The 22,131-nt window shown below is 37.6% G+C and overlaps 1 protein-coding gene across 1 annotated transcript in view; it reads left to right on the forward strand.

Moving 5' to 3' along the window:
* CDH13 (cadherin 13) overlaps positions 1 to 22,131 on the forward strand; it is a 531,145-nt gene that overhangs the window by 90,257 nt on the left and 418,757 nt on the right. Inside the window, exon 2 of the mRNA XM_009332307.1 lies at positions 8,364 to 8,475. Coding sequence (XP_009330582.1) covers positions 8,364 to 8,475 — 112 coding nt within the window. The remainder of the gene's footprint in view (positions 1 to 8,363; positions 8,476 to 22,131) is intronic.

Below are 22,131 nucleotides of genomic sequence, written 5' to 3' on the forward strand. Positions count from 1 at the left end.
TACTCTTATGCGTTCTGGGGTTTGGTTCCTGTTTTTGTAATGTTTCAAGGTGATAGCACTGTGTATGTGTTTAAGGCTCAAACCCATGCTATTCTTTGAAAGATTGTTTTCAGTAAGCTCATTTTCAGTTTTAGCTTACCAGCACAAAAGACAGATGTTCAGTGTTACACTAAGTTCAGTTTTGTGGTGCAGCAATAATTGCTTTATACTATAACTTTGTGGCATATAAAGAAAACAATAGGTGGACGGTTGTACTTTTTTTGATAATGATCACACTGTTAGGAAATTAAATGTATCATATTCCTTATAGTTTCCAGCCATCCTATCCAAAACCCACTATCTGCTGTAAGAAATATGATTTTAATTTTTTCTCTAATGGCTTTTGCCACATCAGCGTGTTCCTGTGTGAAATAATGACTTTTCACATGCAGTTGCATGGGGCAGAGCTATAAATATGTTTAAACAATTCTTAATTTATTTCCTTTTTTTAAAACCAGAGATCCATATTTTCATTCATCTAAGTGTTTCATGAAGTCATTACTGCTGGAAAATAGGATCAACCTGTTTATTTCATTAAGCAATAAATAACTAAAATGTTTGGTATAAGCAGATCTTTGAACAGGTTATTTTTGTAATGCAGTTTAGGTTTCGGTAATTCCATACCTTGCAGTATAACCAAATCAGAATTCTGACTTTCAACGTTTCTTCTTTATGCCTCTTTCACTGGTACAGGAGTGCTATTGAATGGCTCATTTGCATTACTCTGTGCCCTGTAAAATGAATTTATTATGCAGCTTCTCTAAATAGGCTAACCACTCGTAATCTCATTCCAGTGGTGTATGGGTTTCAGCAAAATATGATTACTTTTTTTCATAATGCCTAAAAGTAAACAAAAAAAATAACCTTGGAGCCCAACCCATCCTTTTTTCTGAGGAGTCTTACTTGTAAAATGGTGTTACTAATCACGATGGGTGGGTATTTACTTGTTAAATAGTTGAGTAATTTAAAAAATTACTTTGAGCACAAGTAACACACTCTGGCCTCTGTTATTAATTATTAAAATACTTAATGAACCAGGATGATAGTTATTGCCTGGATTACAAAAATCTGAACAATGTTCAGATACGTCTGTGTAGATGAAACAGTAAGTTGATCCTGCACTCTCAGCCATATAGGTACAAGCTGTCTTGAGCCTGGAAGCCATCATCTATCAGCAAATCCTGACTCTCGGCTAATAAGCTCTATTGAGAGGGAAGGGTAAGCTTGGGCTCTGCACTGTAAGATGTCTGCCACTTGTGAGCAGAGTTGGTTCCTGTCTGGTCAGAAAGGGCATAGATTTAGCAATGCATGAGGGTTTACATCTGTTGTTTGTATTTCATAAAGATTAATCCTGACTGTTTGCAAAAGCTGCTTAACATTGTTGTAGCTAAATAGAGACAGCATCTCCATCGATGTCAAATTTTTCAGCTCTTTGTGCGTTAGTCAATTTTAGAATGATTGTGATCCATCAGTATGACAAGACTTTTTAAAAAGGCAGAGTGGAATTTTAGGAAGTATTACGCAACATATTTTGGGCTTAAGGAAACATTACTATCACTTACCAGACCCTGGAGAACGCTTATCTGGAATTCTTTCTGTATTTTGCACACGTGCAAAAGCAGGCACAATGAAAGGTTACTGAGATGATCAAAGGAACGTATCCTTACGGGAGGAGAGTGAAAGAGCTTGGTTTGTCTAGCCTAGTAAATTGAAGACTTAGAGAGGAGAAAGGTTAATTAAGTTATGAGACAAGACTTGTACAAGAATAAGTGGCTGTAAATTGACCATGAACAAATTTATTCTGGAAGCTGTGAAATGACCATCAGAATAAGGGTCCAGAATTGTGGAATGCAGGAAGAACTATTTATGATCAGGATCCAGTGATCTGGCCAGGATCCTACGTTGTACCTGCTTGTGACACTAGAGCTGCTTCCTTCCAGGCCTGTATAAGGCTTTTCAGGGTTCCCAAGTCAAGGGAACCCTAAGATAGCTCAAGTTCTGATCCATGGAAAATGCGTTAGTAAGAGTTTATTAAAAAACTTAATTTTAGGGTGCAGTTTCATGGCAGCTTAACCAGATTAAGTGCAGACTGATGGTCTTGCACCCGACCATGTTTTTCCAGCTACACTATTCTGTGGGTACTGGTTTTCACAGAGCTACCCGGTGATGTGATTCAGGGAGCGGATGTGACTGGAAGAAGAGCAGAAAAAGGGATTGTTTTCCACGCAGGTCAGCGCCTATGGAGAGAGGAATCATCACAACTCTGGCTTCAAACGGGGGTGCCATGGAAGTGCTCCCATACTTTCTAGTACACTTCTCATATTGTCCTTCTTCACCCTAAGCAGTGTGGACTCCAGAGTTGCTTTGGGCTCTGAACAGACCCTGGGGTCATATCTTAACAAACTGATAGTGCCTCTTCCAGAGATCTTGAATTTCAGAAGGAAAGTAGCTGGCTGTTCAGACACTAGTGCTGGCAAATTGCTTCTTGAATAACTTAACAAGATTTCCAGTGTCATGGAAGATACACACGTTTTACTGAATATGTGATAAAATTCTTATAATAAACATACATTCACAAGGAAAGTGCTCATAAAAAGAAAGTTCCTGTGCTAGATAGTCTTACAAAAGAGTTTGTCATATTTTTTTTCCAGTTAATGGATGCCTACCGCAGTCACACCACTTAGTGACAGGAGAACTGAATTCATTTGAGCCAATAAAGTCATTCTAATTTGCATTTTCATAGCCCACTCTTCTGTACTCCAAGTGTGACTTTCACTTTTAGGACAGAGCTATGCGGTAAATGGATATGTAGGCCCTTTAAAGAATATTTATCATCCTTGAAGAATCTTAGTGCCAAATCTTAATAGCATTTCTTACAAAAATGACTGGAATTCGCTATCAGATTTAGAGGTAGAGCTGTAGAGATTGTGAATATTCTTCTTCTGAACCTCATTGCTGATAAAAAGAAGAGAGGTTAAAGCCTAAAACAGTGAAAACTTTCCCTCCAAAGTGAAAATATTGAATAGAAAATTCTCCAAATTGTAGTGCTCTAAGATCAAATTAATGCAAAAGAACTGTGTGTTTTATTTAATTTAGTCACTTTCAGAGATAAATAATTCAACATACCTTTATGCGATGTTAAAATACCTTTGTTAATTATGCCAATCAGAGGATAAGTTATTCAGGCTTTTGAGGGTTTTCTCCTGTTCCAATTGATGTTAAAAAATACAGAAGACAAGGAGAACTTCATGTCCAGTCTGTATGTGATTTGATGAAACAATTGCCTTAGGACCTGCTGACACTGTAATTGGAGTCTGCATAATGCAGAACCAGAACCTTACTTAAAGCAGTGCTCTTTTTATTCTGTTTAAGTATCCCTTTGTTAATTTCATTTAAATAACCCCTTCATTTAAATCTTGAGTAAAAACCTAAAATCAATGAATAGTTCTTATTGACTTCAGTGAAGGCAAGATTTCATCATCTCTCTGCAAATCATTGTGACTGTGTGCTGCTTATTACTTGTTTTTCTTCTCTGATGGCTTACTCCCTACCCATTGTTGTGGGTCTAGTGTTGCAGCACCTGAAGATAGAAAGGGTTTTACGATTCAAAGATCTTGATCTGCACGATAAAAGTATTTTGTCATGTGCAATTTAATTCAGTGTTGGCAGTTTTCATTCTGATTACTTTTCCCCCCCTCTCAGTTCTCAGCTTTTAGGATCACCGTATTTTATATGAAAATCTGAAGTTTTCATATGCAAAAAGCAAATTTCCAGTTCTCGTGTTTCCAGAGAAAAGCTTGGAAGCGTGAATTTTTCAATACTCACTTCCAAGTAAATGAGTCAAATGAATAAAAAAGAAACCCCCAAACCATCCTTCCAAAAAAACCCTCACCAAAAACTCCAAACAAAAAAAAAACCACACCCAACCAAACCCCTCATTTCTCAGGAAGTGACTCATAATTCTTGAACTTTTGAGATTATTACTGTTATTAAAAATAAATTTTATTTCTATTTTAGGTCGTCTTTTGTGGGGTTTTATGTTGGTCTGTTTGCATTTTGAATTACTCTCCTGAAGCCAAAGGTAGAATATGGTCGTATAGAATACTGCCCTATGAAATGAGATTTGTTTGCGTTTATTGTGTGTAAAATTCATGTCTGGGCAGATGGTTTTCACATGTGTCTGCATTTACATCTCTATTTAAATAAAGCCTTGCACAAGGATGCATTTCACACCACAAAGAATGTCTGTGAAATGCAGTTAATATTCTGAAGCTTGCGTTTTTGTGATAAAAGTTGATCTCGTACAGGTAGGGCTAATGAAGATATGAGAGCGTTTACAGTAAAAGGTGAGAAAATTAATTTGCAGAGTGAGGACGTAGCCAATCAAACCTGAATGGAGTTGCTTCACGTGCTGAAACTGGGCGAGTGAAAAAGGATATAAAGATTTTGAAATTCTGTGTAAGATCATTTCAGAGACTAACTTTTCAGTTGCCAGCAGAGGAGGTAGAGGAACCCTGGTTTTTGAGATGTGGTAATACCCGAAGGTACTTTAACATCAGGGGCTTTATTAATTTCCTCTGCAGTATGGTATAAAATTACCATCCTCTTTTGCTTTCCAATCCATGTTCTATGTGAGCGGCTTTCAGTGCAAATGTTGGGGTCGTTCAAGGTCACCAGCATGTGTGCGCTGTTTTATTAACCAAAAAAAAGGCGTTTCATAGGCTCGATACCTCATCATAAGTATAGCTCTAGCCCAGTGACCAAACCTGCACAGGAGTTATCTGAACTAGTGACATTTCCTTATAGTGACTGGTAATAAATTCAGAAAGACAAATTGTCAGGATATTAAAAATGAGTCTTCGCTCTGTACATTTCTGAAAAGCAGTAGGTTATGAAAAACCTTGATTCTGCTTGTCAGTGAATATAGGATCTGTAGATCTGAGTAGTCATGACTCCCTTGGTTTGCTTTTCAGACTTCTACCCCTTCAGATATTCATGAGCAAATGATGTTTGCTGCATAATTGTCATATTCTTTAAAGAATTCAGCTTTTTTCTTAGTAGTGGGTGAAAGATCCTTTTGTACTAATTGCCCAGTACTTACTTGACTAGATGTGTGAACAATATTTCTATATTCTGAATTCTACATATATGACACTTTAACGTTATTTTCAGTGTATTTAGCTGAAGTCTTTCTTTAGGTAGCTTATCCGTCCATAAACCCTTTTATTATATCCAAAAATATGAAATCTACATGGTGCTTAAATTCAGAATGTATTCTGCTATTTTTAGGTATTTTTAAAGACTTTCTTCCCCAAAGTGAAGAACCTCAACAGAAATTATTTTAATGAGATGGACATTTAGTTCAACAGAAGAAGTTTCTTTGTGAGAAAAATAAATTAAAAGAATAATTGTGCTTTTAAAAATAATTAATTAAAAACTCTCAGTGTGGTGACAAATTTAACATCTTGTCTGACATGTTGAGATGAAGAAAGTGCCTGGAATTGCGCAAGTAGAATAAAATGTTCCATTTCACAGCAAGGCCAAGCCCGAGTCTTGTAATTATTTCAAAGGGAGTAAAGGTCACTTTCTATTTGCTACAACTGTATTATGTGAGGCTTCTGTACCAGGCTTACAGAAGTAAACTCATGACCTATTTAGATTGCCCAGATTTCAAAGTCAACTTATACTGTCACAAATCTGATAAAGTAGACATATTCCCTTCTCTAAGTACTGACATAGATGATGTCCAAAGCAAGCTTTTTATTTATAGCTCTGTAAGTCAAGAGTTTCAGCTTTAAGATGCCAGTAGCTGGGAGATCAGAACATGATTTGCCTCTTTAATTGCTGTGTTAATCCTTTAAGAGAAGAGTTGTTTGTAGTTAAATTCCAGCATATATTGCTTGGGCTATTTTTCTGGTGTGGACTTGTTATATAACTTTGCTTGCATCTTGAGGCTGGAAGAATTTTCCTTCTGCTGTGATTGCATTTTTATGCTTATTCATTCAGTAACACCATGAGTCAGAAAGACAGGTACTTTAAAAATGCACCTGTGCACACAGAAAATGTGTGAAGAAATGCACGTGTGTCTTTCTGTGCATGTGACCATTTAAATGCATATCAGGATATCTTTTTTTTTTAGAATCAGTAAGTTTTACGTACAATATCGAGGGCAGGCTCTGAATATGTCAGTTCACATTTGCAGATGTCTCATACTGGAAGACCAAAGGGGACATGTCCAATTCTCAACCCCTACAGAGTCCAGAATCTCCAATAAAACCAATATATCAATATCAATGTCAATAATTGAATAAGGGATTAGGCACTGTGGTTTTAAGCCTTTGTAAGAAAGGCAGCAGTTACGTGGATATATAGAAGTGAATAGTAGTCCAAGTGTATTGCACCTTGCTTGGTGTATTACTTCAAGTTTTTCTCTTCTTTCTTGGTTAATTCTTCAACGGGACAAACACAAAGCAGGTCAGGATGGAAGGCAAAGGCATTTCTGCTGCATTTGACTACCACCAGCTTAATCATCATGAAATACGCTGCCTGTTTCTCACAGTCTGCTAGCACTTCTAGCCAAGCTTTTATAGCAAATGTCAGTGACATGAAACAAATGATCCAGCAGTTGGTTTCAATAAGAACAACTAATGCAGACCAGGTGGGGTATTGCTGCCTTTGGTTTTTATAAATGGGATCATATAAAGCTTATAGTGAGTGTGAAGTGCATGAAGGGAGAAAGCAGATAATGTATTGCTCTGATTTAGCGAATGGACTATGAGTGGTGGTTGAGGGAAACAGGCAGATGTTAAAATTTTGCAGGACACCTGCCTAGGATCAGGATCAGCATACCTAGATGATAATGTGGTGGAGGTAGAACTGAGAAATGTGTGAGATGCTGCTGTTGGGTTGGGAGAAGTGAGAGTGCAGTCTGTCACCTGAGCTGGTGAAGGAGAAAGGAGGCTTCAGCATTCACTTGTGTGGTGCGGGGAGAAATTGCCCTTGTGTTACAGCTGAAGGGCTGTATTTGCAGAATTGTAATCATGTGTTGAGAATGCATTGAGAAAATAAACCCCTTTGTGCAAGGCCACTTGAATTTTAGAGTGAATGTAATGCAGAACCACTGTATTTGCTTGACCATTTTCTTGGTCACTATGTGTGCCCTCTCCCTGATTTTTTTTTTTTCTTTGGCTGTCCAACAAGCAGCAGATTGGCTATAATAACGTTGAGGTCAGAGTATTCCGTACACCAGCTGAAAGTCAGGTTTTGAAAAACATCTTTGGAGGCTCTGAAGCGGAAAGTACTTTTGAAAATGCGGTTACACATATATAGGTTGAAAAATACAGATTTGGCTTTTCCTACTCTTGAACTTGCCTCCTTTTGCCTCTCTTTTTAACCTTTTAAACTTCTTAGCAATCTTTTTTCTTGCTGCATCTTTCTTGGACATTCTTACCCCCTTGCTCTCATTTAAAAGCTGCCAAGAAAAATAGCCTTCAAGGTGGTTGTCTCTATTCAGGGGTAGAACATAAACCTTCAGAGACTGAGATTAGCATCCTACCTATTTCCAACCAATTTTATTTTGCTTTTAAGCTTCCTCCTTTGCTAAGGTGTTCCTGTGGTGACAGGGAACTCTGACCACATACTAATAGTGACACAAACTGTATTCAACTTTAACCTTCAGCTCCACCTCCACTATGATGCACGCATTTCATTTTCAGTCTTCCCTTGGTGTAAACAAGTTTTTGATTACAGGGAAAATGGACAAACTGTGGCTCAGAGAGGAAGAAAAAAAAGGCAACAGTTTACATTTGTTAGCAAAGAAGTTTTATAAAGGAAACTTCTATAATGTGAAACTTCACTCTTGAATAAAGAATTCCTTCTGTAATTTGGTGATCAACTTTCTGAAACCAGGTTTGCAGACCATAATTTATCAATTATTTAAATCAACTTAAGAGTACTTAATTTAAGCATGTATTTAAGCCTAGCTGTATTCACCTGTGATTTTAGGAGCAACATTACATCCTATGTTTTCACAAAGACCAATAGTATCCTTTATTGATAATCTGAACTGAACTTAACCTTGAAAGCTACTATTTTGTATTTTCCATGCCAGCCCGCATATATAGAAGCAGAAACCTTACATAAAAAATTGTTTAGCAAGATTTGAAGGGAAAGTGGCATGATGGATATTTTGTTTTATGAGCATGGAGCCCTATGTTTTGTTTTATGAACACTGAGCCTAAACCCAGTATCATTCCCGGAAGCCAACGTGATGGATGAATGAGTGGATGTTAAAAGTCTATTTCCTTTTTTTTTTTTTTCCTCAGGTTCTGCTGCTTGCATGTGCTGAAGATTTAGAATGTGTCCCTGGATTCCGGCAAAAGGCTTTTTATATTGAACAGCCATTTGAATTCACAGAGGACCAGCCAGTCCTGAACCGTATGTTATTTTCATATATTACTATTGTGCAAAAATCAGAATTGCTTATGTATTCATATCACTCCTGCCACCTATCAGAAAGCTTTTTTTTATGTAGGATTTTGAATATTGCCATGATTCTGTCTGGGTTCCCCTGCATTAATCCTATCTCTCTACAGACTTTACTCTGTTCCATGTATTAGACATGGCAAAATACTATATATAATCATTTAGGACAATATGATTATTGTGAAAACTTAGAATCACCCACTTTTTTAAAGTAAATTTACTCTGTTTTTTTTTTATAGTCTTTCCTGTAATCTTGGAAATCAGGGCTTGCCTATCAACATCTCACTATTAATTCATCTCTGCAACTCAGATTTAGAAGCTTATATCCTAGAAGCTTCATTCAAAGCCGGTGCAAGTCCAAGTCTTTACATGAAATTCAGAGGAGGCTGGATGAAGCTTGTGATTGTCAGTGATAGCAAATTGTTACTACATGTGTCATACAACTGGGATATTCAGTAATATTTCCAATGACCAGGTGTCCCATTATAAAATCCAATCTGGCATTGTGTACTCAAAGCGTTAAACTGAAGGAGATTTAACTGTCTTTCAGTCCTGGTGTTAGTTCATTCAAGTGCTTTAGTGAGCAAGTGTTACAACTTGTTTATTCAGTTCTGTGGCTTTGGGATTTCAAGACTAAGGTAGTACCTTATCCAATGGTCAATGATTTTTGAAGACTTAAAGATATTAAGTGCTGCCATTTTTGCAACTTCCAAACATGCCAGCATTTTTATATGTGATACATATTACTAATAGTTTCTTTGTCATGCTTGGTTGTTTGCTGTTGAACCAGGAATTCTTGTAGGTATGCAGTATGAGACAGTACTGCGTAGCATCTATGTACAGTATCTAGATCCTACAATGTGATACATAGTGATAGTTTGGTGAAACCAAGAAGTGCAAAGCAATATTGCTCATTAAATGCACACATTTCCCATCTCAGTTCCCTCCAGATATTATTACTACATATTGATATATTTTCACTGTTATGCATGTTTGGATGAAGGTGTAATATCTGTGCACGCTTGTTCTAAAATAGCACTAACTTTTCAAAATGAAATGTCAGAATTAGTTGCCAGAGTCTATTGAAATGACTCTCTCAAGTCATTCAGCCTTTAACAGGTGCTAGAGCAAACCTTTAGGATAACATTTTTAGTCTAAGCATTTTGATAAGTTAATTAGTTGCATTTTCAGAGGAAATTTAGATCTTAAGTAATAATGCTATTCACAGAGATGTAAGGTTATTATTCAGTTTAGAAGAAAGATTTCAAACTTCTAATTTCTTTAGGCAATTTTTTTTTTACATTCTTATTTTAAAGAGTTGATGAACACGTTATGCCTACATGGTTAAAAGTAGAAATTCATAGAATATAGGAAGTATGACAGACTTAATAAGCATGCAAAGTGGAAGACCTATGTAAAGAAAAGTCATATTAACAAGTTAGTGTTAAGTTGAATAAAAATAATCTTTGTATTCTTTGGCTGCTTCTGAACTTTGAGGCTGTAGCGTGTCTGGCCAGATCTCATGCTGTCCTCCTGCTTGTCCTCCCAAACACCTAAAGGACGAGTTGGTTAAGCCAAAGTTGACTGGGCTGCTCTGTGGTGACCCAGCAAATTACACTGGTGTGAAACTAGCACAGCAGTTAAGATGCCATCATTAATGCGAGGAGGAGGGAAGAGCAGGAGGAGATTTAGAAATGCCTGAAAACAGTATTTGGAATTAAATTATTTTAATAAGCAGATACTAAATTGGCCTAATATGTAATGTTTGACAAAGGCAGACTGTCGATGCATGATTCTAGTTAATTCAATCACTCGTAAACAGTATGTCCTTCATGCAGTAGCATTAAACCTCTGCACAGTTTCTTCATTTTAGCTGTCAACAGAATTGATATTTTTAATTGTCTGTTTGAATACACTTTGCATGCTCTTGCATCTTTTTATACCCATTACCCAAGAGCGGTGTAATTTAGCAGTTGCATTGCAATGTGATGCTTACCAGGGCTATGTAAATTAATAGAGCGAATATGCACAGCAGGTCTATAGCAGTGATTGCTTTTGTAGTCCTCGATAAGCCAAGGAGCTCCTTAATTCTTTTCTGAAGTGCAATAAAACAGTCTTTTTCTTTTTTTATTTTTCAATTTAAATGAGGACCTACTGTACATTTCATTGCTAGTATCTGCCTTGTAATTAAATATAGGTTATGGCCGGGTCTTATGTATTTATTACTTCTAAATATGGCAATGTTAATTATATTTTACATTTACTAATGGGAAGAAGGAGGAGAAGCCCAAACTTGAGGGTACAGAATCTTATTTTATTTCTTATTCTGATTTGTACCAATTCTTATCAAAGACTACTTATAAGCTGGCCATAAAAATTACATCGGTCCAGTTGTGTATGCATACCCTCCTTCCCGTTAGTTTCATTGGGATTCTGTTGCTATTTCTTAGCTTCTATCTCATTGTGCTCAGGCTGAACTGCTTTTTTTTTTTATTATTTTACCATTGCGTATCACTTAACAGCAACTTCCAGACTTGGATCATTTTATTTTCCTAAATTTGTCATTTATTTTTCTTAATTTTGACTTTTTTTCTCGTCAGACCCCTTTATCTCCATATAACTTGTGTTTTCTATGACCACAAACAAAATCAGGCGTTGCTTTCCTACTTGTGGTCTGCCCAGTTCTTCTCCCTGGGTGCTGTTTTCTTAAACCAGATGTTCCCTTGATGTAGTGGAGAAGGTTCATAGAGACACTTTCTGGAAATATTAGAGGGTCTGTCCACATAATTATTACTTTAACAAGCAATGACATTACTGGATTTTTTCTTCCTTATGGCTTTTTTTAGTTTAGACCTAGGACCATCTTCTGCAATCAAACAGACGAGATCATAAAGACTGCTACATTCTTGATAAGGTGATAATTGGCAGCATTTAATTACAGGTTTTACACCTTTCTGAAATATTTGTGGCCATGAAATGCTTCCCTATCAGCAAGCTTGTCTTTGGCAAGGCTTGACAGGTCACTGATAGTGACAATGCTTCGTCATGCCAGGCTGATAGAAAGTTCCTAATCAGACTCATCAAATGTGGAAATGTAATTGTGTTACATTAATCATGTTTATACTTAACATACATGAGTCTTGGCTTTTGGGGGTATTTTTAATTGACAATGAATCAAACAGTGCACTTGAAAAATTGAGGCAATTAACATAAAGGCGTTGGGTGATGCGTTGTGCATACTAAACTGAGAAATGCATTGCCAGTGATTTAAATGTCAAAACAAAGGAAGTTTTGACCCTTACTTGAAAAGCTTTAATTTGGATGTTAATTAATGGCTGACCTCTTCTGTCTCTTACGTGATAGATTGCATGTTTCAGAGCTTGGGCTGCTTCAAGATCAGGGCTTTGTCTGTCTGCATTTGGGTACTTTTTTTATTCTGTGGATTTTAACAAAGACTTTTCTGTTCAACCATATTGAAAATCTTTGTTTACTCATATGATGGGAAATATATTAGTTTGCTTATCATTAATGCTTAAAGGCAGTTCTGTTGTCTAGCAAAGCTGTAGCCTCCAACAAGGTTTCCTTTGTTCAAACTGAATAATGCTTGTGGAAAGATCAGAGAAGACCATTTCTACTATTACAATATCATGTGTGTACATGGAACACGGCGCCAATCACGCTCGCATCAAAACATTTCCTATTGATTCTCAGATGATGCCATGTGAGATTTGTGATTTATTGCATCCACTCTTCCCACTGATTACCATGGCATTTGACTGTACAGGTGGCCTCTTTCTGTGAGTGTTTCATGCTCTCAATATTACTGCTGTTGCTCTCGTTTCCTCTGATCCATATGGTATGTGTAATCACACACACTTGATTCATCTCCTCCTGCTTCACTTTTTCTGCAGCTTGTATAGAGCCAATGTGGCAGCCTAATTCAATATACTGTAAATATGCCAAACCTCTTTTAACATGAGGTTTATACACCCATGTTAACTCTTCATGCTGAATATTGCAGGTCTTAAGTAATTGGAACTACAGGTGGTAGTTGTAGCTTGCAAAAGAATGTGTTCAAGTGAGGTAATATTTTTGGCTTAGTAATGTCTTGCAGGGAAAACTGCCTAGACTTTTGGGTAACAGATAACTATGGATTTTTCACCTGTTCAGGTGTACATATCTGTAGTGCATCCATGTTGAAACATAGTTGTGGCTTTTCAAAATAAAGAAGTCTTTAACGCATTTTGAATTCTACGAACATCTTAAAATTACTTTCATTTCACACAGATCACTAACTATGTTAAAAAGTGTACTACTTCAGAAAATGTTGAAAAATGACATGGTTCCTGTGTTGGGCATGTGGTAGCAGGTTCTACAGAAATGTGTCTGTTAACTTTTCTACCCAGATAGCAGAATGCTTTTTATACTCAAGATATATCTTAATGTGCACGTACCCATGTATAGAACTTGAATAGCAGAGCTTCAGTTCTGACGCCTGGATACATGATTAAGACCAGGCATCTGGGACTGTTATGCCACATGGACAGAAATATTGGTTCGGATTTGAAGTCAGACATTAGGGATATCTCTTAATCACTCTATTCCCATTTAAATGGCTGTAGGAAGCCAAACGCATGTTACCAAAATTCCAGGAAATATCTGGGGATATGCAAAACGGTTGCAAAAATGTGGAGGTAATTTTTAAAGTGGGAGATTGGGAACTTTACAACATGTTCACGGAGGCAGAGTGAGGAAGATCTTCAAAGGGAAGATCCTTTTGCACTTAAATACCTAAGGCATTGGTTTTTAATTGAAGCTTGATGCCTAACTCTTACACAGAGGGAGAACGTTGTCTGCGTATGTATTGTGACTAAGTAATACAGAACATCTCGGATGTGTCTCTGAAGAGATGTTGCAACTTAACAGAATATCATGTCACTCATTAAACTGCTTTCACATATGATTAAAGCAAAACAAAACAGGAAAAAATGGTTGTTGAGTGCCAGGTGGTCAGACAGTTGCCTTCCAAACAGTGCATGTCAGCTTATTAACAGGACCTGAGGGGAAATGAGTTTAAAATAGACTGATTTTCATGCATATCCATTTAATTAAACTAGTTTTTGAAAAGGTGGGACATTAGACTGAACAATGTGGAAGAATTATTTAGTCTCTGAAAAAAATCTTCAGGGCTAAGTCAAAATCTCTTAGGGATGTGGTCAGCTCTTGTAGACTAACGGAAGGAAAGCCATATGTGTTGGTGAAACCCCGTTTTGACATTATAATTCTAAGGTGGAGGAAATGAAGATCTAAACTCAAAGTATCTTTTCTGTTTTGTTGAGAAAAGCCATGCAATCCTGTGGTTTTTTTTTTTTTTAAAAAAAAAGGGACAGGATCTTTGCAGTGACAGTGAATGCTCTGTTAATGGGTTGGTCTGGATTTAGGAAGGTAAAAGTAGCAGATTACTTGGTTTGAGATTTGATTTGTTTCTGGAGACTTCCAAGGGCCATAATGTTTCGTAGATAATACTTTTTTGAAATATGTGTAGGCTTTGGTTGGCTGAAGCATGCCAGCTGTTCTTCTAATAGTCTAAATCAATGACTGACTGCTCAGTATTAGCAGCATGGGTCTCTTCCTCATTGCAGTGCAAACCTTGTATTAATAATGTCCCCAGCTGCTTCAATGGAAGACTTCTCTCTTCATTTCCAGTTGCTAATTCCAAAACAAAAATCAGATTAACTAAGCTGTTACTCCCTAAACTGGTAACAATGCAGGCCAAGAGTCAGCCTCGTTCTCTGCAGGTGTGTAAACATGTTGGAGGGCCAAAATCTGTCTTTTAGGAAAATGTAGGTAGCTTAACATTGGAAGAACTCAGCAAGCGAATACTCAGACACTAATTGCTTACGGCTGACAAAATTTAACAGGGTCATCTTCCTGAGGAAATGAGGGGTAGGGGCATATGACGTCTGGTTAGAGTTTAGAGCTGGGGTCGTGCTGAAGAGGGTACAGCATCAGCCCAGCTTTGTCAGGAGGAAGCTGTTGTTCATATCTGACAAAGAGATGCAACACAAATTACTACATGCTGAGATGTTAATGCATTTCTGTAGTACATAGCTTTCTATTGTCACAGATCGCATTTCTGACAGAACTTTTAATTTGAGGATCTTGGGAAAGCACCATTCAAAAGAATCATGGCTGGCTAACTTTTTCCATTACGTTCCAAAGAGCAGTGTGGACACTTAGCAAGAATTAATGGGAGTATGTGAGGTTAAATCTTCCTTTAAACATAGAATCTCATTTAAGTTAATGATCTCTTAAAGCATGCAAGTATTTTTGAAAATAATTGTAGATGTAGTTCACAATTAATTCTTAGCTTTTGGGATTTCTGTCTGCTAATCCAAATCAAATTATAACTTTTCTAATGTAATTATGCTTATGCTTCAACTCACAGTTTTTCTTTCCCTCTGCTTATTTAAAGCAGCCTTTCCTGGACAGAGCAATCTGCATCAGCTATTGTCAGCTTTAATGGGTGCATCTCTTCTTTACATAGCTTTCTTGTGGCATGTGATCACTCAGTCTGTCTTTGAGAATAAGTAGCACTGGCAGTAAACTCATGAAGTCTTTCAGAAACTTATTAGATTGAGTGCTTTTTTTCTAGCTGGAGGCTAGTGTTCTTGATTTTTTTGTCTTATGTCTCTGTTCGGCTTATCCACCTGAACTCTTTCCTCTAGAGAAGGGAAAGAAAAAGTAACTTTTTATGGATTGATTCTGAAAACCCTGGTCATTTTGGAATGACTTTGTGCATATTTGTAGACCTTGTACCTACTGCTTCTTCTTGGGCAGACAAGTGAAGCTGTAGGTAGTGAAGTGCATGTCATGTTCTGTGATGTGAATATTAACTAAAATGTTTGTGTTGTGTTTTTTTTAATCCCTGAAAAAATATCAACCCTGGGGAGTAGTAGGATTTGCTGAAATAAGAAATTGGCTAAAGAAAGCCTGCCTGAAAGGGGTTTCTTTAACAAAAAGTGAAAATAAAATTGGGAGTCCTGGGAAGGCCTAAAAGGTGATTCCTATAGCAATCTAGGATGTTGCTTTTTAGACAGGAGCTCCACTTTCAATACTAGGTTTGATTTGTTTCCTTTCTTAAAAAAAAAAAAAAAAGAATCAGCACAACCTTCTCTGTCTCGGCTGTGGGGAGACCTGGAGCAGAACTGAGGGGGCTTTAAAAGAAGGCAGCAAAACAGAGGCAATACTGGAGCAGCTTACAGGTAGCCGATAGCAAAAGAGAAATTTGACACTGAAGTTGTAGCCAGCATTGGTATATCTTTGACACTCGTGAAACACTTGCATTTAAGTTCTGGTACTTGCTTGCAGGTTAGACTGAAGTAAATTATAACCTCATTGATGCATGGGACCATTCTGCAGCCGGGGATTCAGGTTTACTTTACTGAAGGGCAAATTACAAATCTATTATCCCTTATCAACAGTGGTGTGAACATTTTGGCTAGACCTAGGTTTATGTATAGACTGAGTTGTCCTGTCTGGCAATTTTTGCCAAAATACTGAAAAGCAGGTTGTAGAAAATGGGTGCATTTTTTTATTTTATTTATATTACATTGTATAACTAGAATATATTCTCTGAATATACTGATAAGAAACTTTGTGTAAATGAATTCAGGCACGTGGGATTTGTTTCCCTTCTTTTGTGTGGCAGTGAACTAGTGGCAACAGAAAATGTGCTCTGGTTTGCTAGAAAACCAAATTGCCCAGTTACAAGTAGGACTCCTGCAGACTTTATTTAGCTGGAATTTTAATTACAGTGCCAGCTCTCAACTCCTACGATAAAACAGTAGGGAGACCACTATAATTTGACCTTTATAAAACATTAACACCAACCTATACAAAAATATTACTTCAACTTTAAAGAATAAATACAATGGGAGGCAGAATTAAAGGAATTGTGAAAATAAAGTGCATATAATATTTTTACTTTTGGAAAAAAACATAAAAATACACTAGTGTGGACACCAAAATGACATTGGTGTATTTGGTTCCCTGTATCCATCTTCTGATCCTCATACAAAAATGCTGCACAGTTGGCAGAAGAATCTTTTCATGGTTTTATCATGCTTCAGGGAAAGCAATCCTGCTGCGAGGCTTAGAATAAAGGATACTATACAAACCACATGGGAAACGTTGACGTATTTAAAAAAAAAAAAAGCCTGTTTCTTTCCTCAAAGGGTCAATTCAGGAAACCTCAGGTGCCCACTTGCTCCCTCTGAATCTCTTCTTGTCACTCTTCTGTCTCCTCTCCCTTGCTGTGTTCCCTGGAGGGGGAGGTATTCATGGCAGTCAGCTGTTGTGAATTGCACCCTGGGCCAAGTGCTCCTTTCTCCTGCCGAGAGTCATAAAAGAACAAGGCGGGGCTGAAGAGGAGGGATGGAGTTAGGACAGCCTATGCCCGAGTTGCATGGGAATGTCAATGCAACAGCACTGTTGGAACATGAAATGGGTAACAGTACTGGCTCCCAGCTGTATACAGCATCACAAACAGTCATGAATATGAATGCATTTTGGGTTAATTCTGGCTAAAATGGTCCCTGAGTCATGGTGTGGCAGCTCACAGTATTTTGTGGTTCTGTCATCATGGAAAGGTGATTAAAAGTGTGCTCCAGGTCTTCCATTGTCTTTAATATCGTTTAAAGCATAGTTTAATCAATTTAACCCTTTTTTTGTGAAACTGAATTGAAGCTGTAAACATAAGGATACTTTAAATGAAATTTTTTTATGTCCCATAATAAAAATCAAATTTGAAGATGTTTGAATGCCAAGGTTATAGGTTGCTTTTATGTGACCTAAAACATTTTTGACTTTGTTGCCTATGTCACCTTTATTTTGCTGGTTGTTTGACAGGTGAAGCATTAACTGCCCAATTCTTTAATTGTACTCCTGATGTTATGTTTCACAACACATTCTATTATGGATAGCTGCTGTTAGTAAGATGCGCAATGCTATATGCCAGATATACTGGGGAAGAGAAGGAAAGAGTAAGAGTGTATATCAGTTTCTGGGAATGGAATGTTTGAGGACTCAAGCTTTCACCAACCTAATGGTTCACAAGCCTATTTGAGGTTAAAAGTTGCCTTGAAGAGCTGTCACACATGGAATGCTATGTCTGTATTGCTGTGGGGAACCGCACAATTCCCATAATTGCTCTGTTTGCATTTGAGGAGAGGCTTCATCTACTGTCTCAGTGCTTGAGGAAGGGGGAAGAATGAATTATTTTGCACCCGATTGTACACCGAAAGAGAGGAGCCAATGCTCAGCCACATCCTTGTTGACCAAAGAATTTCCTTAGACCTGAAAGCCAGGCAGGCCTGACAGAAGCATAAGGGAATTTCTTTAATTCCTCTGTATGAGTTTGTGTTGAAACGTGATGCTGGATGCAAACAAATAACATGGATGGTAGGAAGGCAGCTATTAAGTATTGTGGTCAGGGAGCTTCCCAGGGATTTGTTGTGGCTGAAAGAAAGGCCGTGAACTCGGTTGCCTAAGAATCTGTGTTTGCTTGTCTAGTTACTATTGCTTTGGAGCTTTTTTTTTTGGTGTTTTTGTTTGTTTTTAATCTTGGCTCTTCTAGGGAAAAGTGGTATTCAGCCTGGCTTGTACTTGTGGAGAAACAACTCAAGTGTGACATAAAATAAAATAGGAAATGAAATAGTGATTTTACTGCTTTCATTTATCTAGAAAAAAAAATTGTATTGTGGGAGTTATACAGTATAATTTGCAACCAAGAGCTCGCTTCATTTAAATTTTTAAAAGTTAGGTTTGTGACACAGGAAATAGTCTAAAATTATCTTAACGGAGCCAATCAGTTCACTCTTCTGATTAATAAGAAAGTGCAATGCTCCAAGTTTTCTGTAAGATTTGGTGTTTCTTCTGAGAAATGTCATATCTTATGCAGGTAGGCAGAAGCTTTTTGGCATAATAGAATAGCAGCTTCTGTCGACTGTAAATCCAAATAAGAAACTTCATTAAAAATGATATTATTACTTCTGGCACTTTACTTTTATTCTTTGAGACACTGTCTTTAATAGCTTCTCCAATAAAGTTAGAAGAAACTGAAATATAGATGCTTTAACACTTACATAATAAATCTATTAATCTTAATGCTTCTGGAAATATTAGGCATTGACTACTTACTACTGTTTTTATAAGTCAGCATCATTTCCCAGAATTGTATGATACTAACTACAGTTAGCGCTGATAATTAATTGAAATGAAGTTACTTGTATGATGAATAAGTGCTGGACACGTTTGACTTAACTCTTTCTGGGACCATAGCTGTGCTTTAGATCCTGATTTAGCAAGGTATTTAAGCAGCGCCTTAATTTAAGTTCCCTCCACACTCTATATAGGAATTTGACTTTATTTCAGTGTACCATATGCCTAAATTCTATTAGTTTCAGCACAAGTTTTTGCTTATGCAAAACGTTTGCCCTTTGGGAAAGGCTTGGCAATGGCAGAACTGTAAGGTGACTGTTACCTATGCAGCCATGCAAAAGTAAAGGCACACAAGCTTCCTAGCATGTGTGTTTTCTGTACTGAAACATGATTTGGAGTGATTATGCTCAGAACCATAGATGCAGCAAGAAGTTCAATTTCCACAGATGAGTGCCGTTTCTACTGAAGTTTGGTTTTCTTGCATAAGTCTGTGCCAAAACTTGCATTCTTCCTAGCTGCAAGTGGTACTGGATTTTAGGTAACTGAGCAAACAAAGCTAGACTGGTCTTTATGTTCTCTTAATGACCTCTTAAATATAATGGAGCTCTGCATAGGGATGAGCACTGAAAATAGATGGAGAAGGCTGGTGCTGCACCCCTGCTGCCTGCAGTACGTAGGTGAGAGCCTCAGGAAGTTGGGCTGCTGGCAAGGGTCCCACCAAGAAAGGTGGCGGGGAATGGGCAGCAGCTGCCTTGGGCTGGGGAGGAACAGCCCTTGCTAGAACAGCTGGCACTGCCCCCAGGAGAACTGACAGATTTAAAAGTTTAATAAAGTTATAAACATTTGTTAAGTAAGATTAAAGGCTAGGCTTAATGTGACCAAATTGGAAATGGTAGGTTACAGGAAAGGTCATAAAATTGTTCTTTGTCTAGCTTTACTATTTATACTGGTCTCTAATGCCAGGTCTATAATACAGTCTTCCTGCTAGACCTGGGGGTTTAGAAAACCTGGTAGCAGCCCCTGCTTTGTTTGTCCTCTGTGAAAGTATCTGCAAGAGTTTAATAGAGTATTGCCCATTTAATAATGGTGGGAGAGAGCCAGTTTCACTCAAGATGAAATCTTGAGTGCTTATTTCCGTCAAGACAACAGGAAGTACACAGTGCCCACAAAGATCAATTAAGGAGCCTATTTAGACCAAAAGAACGTTAGAAGGTACCCAGGCATTGCACGCTTTGCATGGCCTGCACGCAGCAGCCTACTGGAGTTGGGCATGTGTGAGACGCAGCGAGTGTGATGGCACACCCTGAGCCAGCTGCAGATGGGACTTGACTGGGTAGTTGGGTAGTGCTGTGCAGAAGTAAGAATGGCACCTCCTGCCTTTCTGGGTTGTTAATAAACAAACAAAAAAACCCAAAAAAACAAAAATCAACCAAAACCCCACCAAAAAGAAACAAAAAATAAACCACCCCAAGAAAAACTGAATAGAGCCCTCAAAGCCAGATTCAGGCAAATACGACATACTAGACAGCAAAACTCTGCTTCTCTTCTTCCTGTCCTCTCATCTCTCTGAGACAGTCTTCGAGAATCTTTGAGATCTTACATGCCACATCATGTTTTCTCATCTAGGCTTTCCTGAGGAGCAGAGCTTTTACTTGGATCTACACGTGCCATATACCCAGGAGAGTGAAATCTTTTAACCATGCACAGATGCCCCCGATTTACCCTTCTGTTGAAACAGTTATACTTTAAAGGGATGAATTATGCGTGGATTAAATGAGTGACTCCATAGCCTGGTCGTTTGCCCATTTCCACATGAGCGAAGGTTGTTGTTTTGGTCCCTGCTCACCTGGGTGCTTATACTTCTTTAACGCTTTTATTAAAAAAAAAAAAATTAAAACCATGAGAATCATTAGTGATTTTAAAATACCTACAAGAATGCTTACTTTAATAAGTATTCAGGGAGCTGGAACTGGAACCTGCTTGTGATGTGTGCAGGAGAATATTTGGATATAATGATTTCAAAGTATGTAGAAACATTTATACATCAGTTTTAGCAGGAAGCAGGGGAAAGTGCCTTGTTCTCTGGATTTTTCAAGCCGCATGCTAGAGTATCATTCCTGTGATTTGCTTTTTATTTTTTTCACGCAATGATTAATTTGATACAATTGAAATGGCTCCAACAAAAAAAAAAAGGGGATGACACTGCTGGTTAGGAGAGTTTTCTAAAAAGTAGGGAGGATAGTACAGGCTCTGGTAGCTTTGAGCAAGCAAGGCAGCTGAACAGGAGCCTTGCAGATCCTGGTAGAGTACCGGAACTACTGGGTACATGAAGAACATTGTGGCTTTTCCCCCTCTGCCTTACAGTTTTTTCATTCTGGAACTCTACTTATTTTTCCTATATTTTCAGAAATCCAACCTTTGTCAAGAGGAATGCTTTCTATTGCACTGAACAATTTTTTTATTTTTTTCATTTTGGTGAGAAAATGATTTTTCTTTTGAATTTGATTCTGGTGGAATCCTTTCCTTCAACACCTTCTGCTTGGCAGCTGAACCAAAAATAAATTATTTGCACAGCTCTCATGGTGTTAGTGAATTGATTTCCGTAGAACACACGACTGCATTTCCTCTCTGGAATGCCCTAAAGTGATCATTATTAATGATAAATGACAATAGAAGTTTTGCAGAGAAATGAATAACTTAGATGTTGCTATGAAATGAGAAAAGCAACATGGATGCCCTTGAAAGATCCTGAACATCTCTGCCTTTGCGCATCATCTGCTCCTTGTTCATTAATAGATTATAGGAAAGCCGTACTCTGATTTATTTGCCATCTGGCTTACTCTATTAAGAGCAGTGTTATCAAAAGCAAAGGAGATTATGTAGCTGTGTTACCTGGGCCTGCCATCTTGCATGCCAGCAGGAGACATGAATGGTTGGTATCTCACTTGTTTTTTCAGAACAAAGCTTAAGACCTCAACTTGAAGTGGTAATGACTGATTTCCATGAGACTAGTGGATTTAGCAAGCACGTACTTCCTCAGCTGTATTTACTTCATAGACTTCAGATGAGAAAACAATGGAGAAATCTTCCCTTGAACAAAGGGAATGAAACAGGGATGAACAAATTATCTTTAAAGAAGAATTTTTGAATAGCAGTATCTCATTTGCTTCTAATAAATTAACCTGATCTTAAAGCTCCTTTTATGCTGTGCTGAAACTAGCAATGGCGTTTGCCAGTTCTTCTACTGTCAAAACTAAACTCTGCAAAGTCTGATGTTCAGTAATGAATGCAAATACGGTTCTGTGTGCTTCCCTCCCAGTTTTGTTCTAAAAAATCTAATTAGAAGGATTACAGGAACTGAAACAAAATGGGGGAAAAATATACATT

This window comes from Pygoscelis adeliae, unplaced genomic scaffold (assembly GCF_000699105.1).
Source record: "Pygoscelis adeliae isolate BGI_AS28 unplaced genomic scaffold, ASM69910v1 Scaffold18, whole genome shotgun sequence".
Lineage (NCBI taxonomy): Eukaryota > Metazoa > Chordata > Aves > Sphenisciformes > Spheniscidae > Pygoscelis > Pygoscelis adeliae.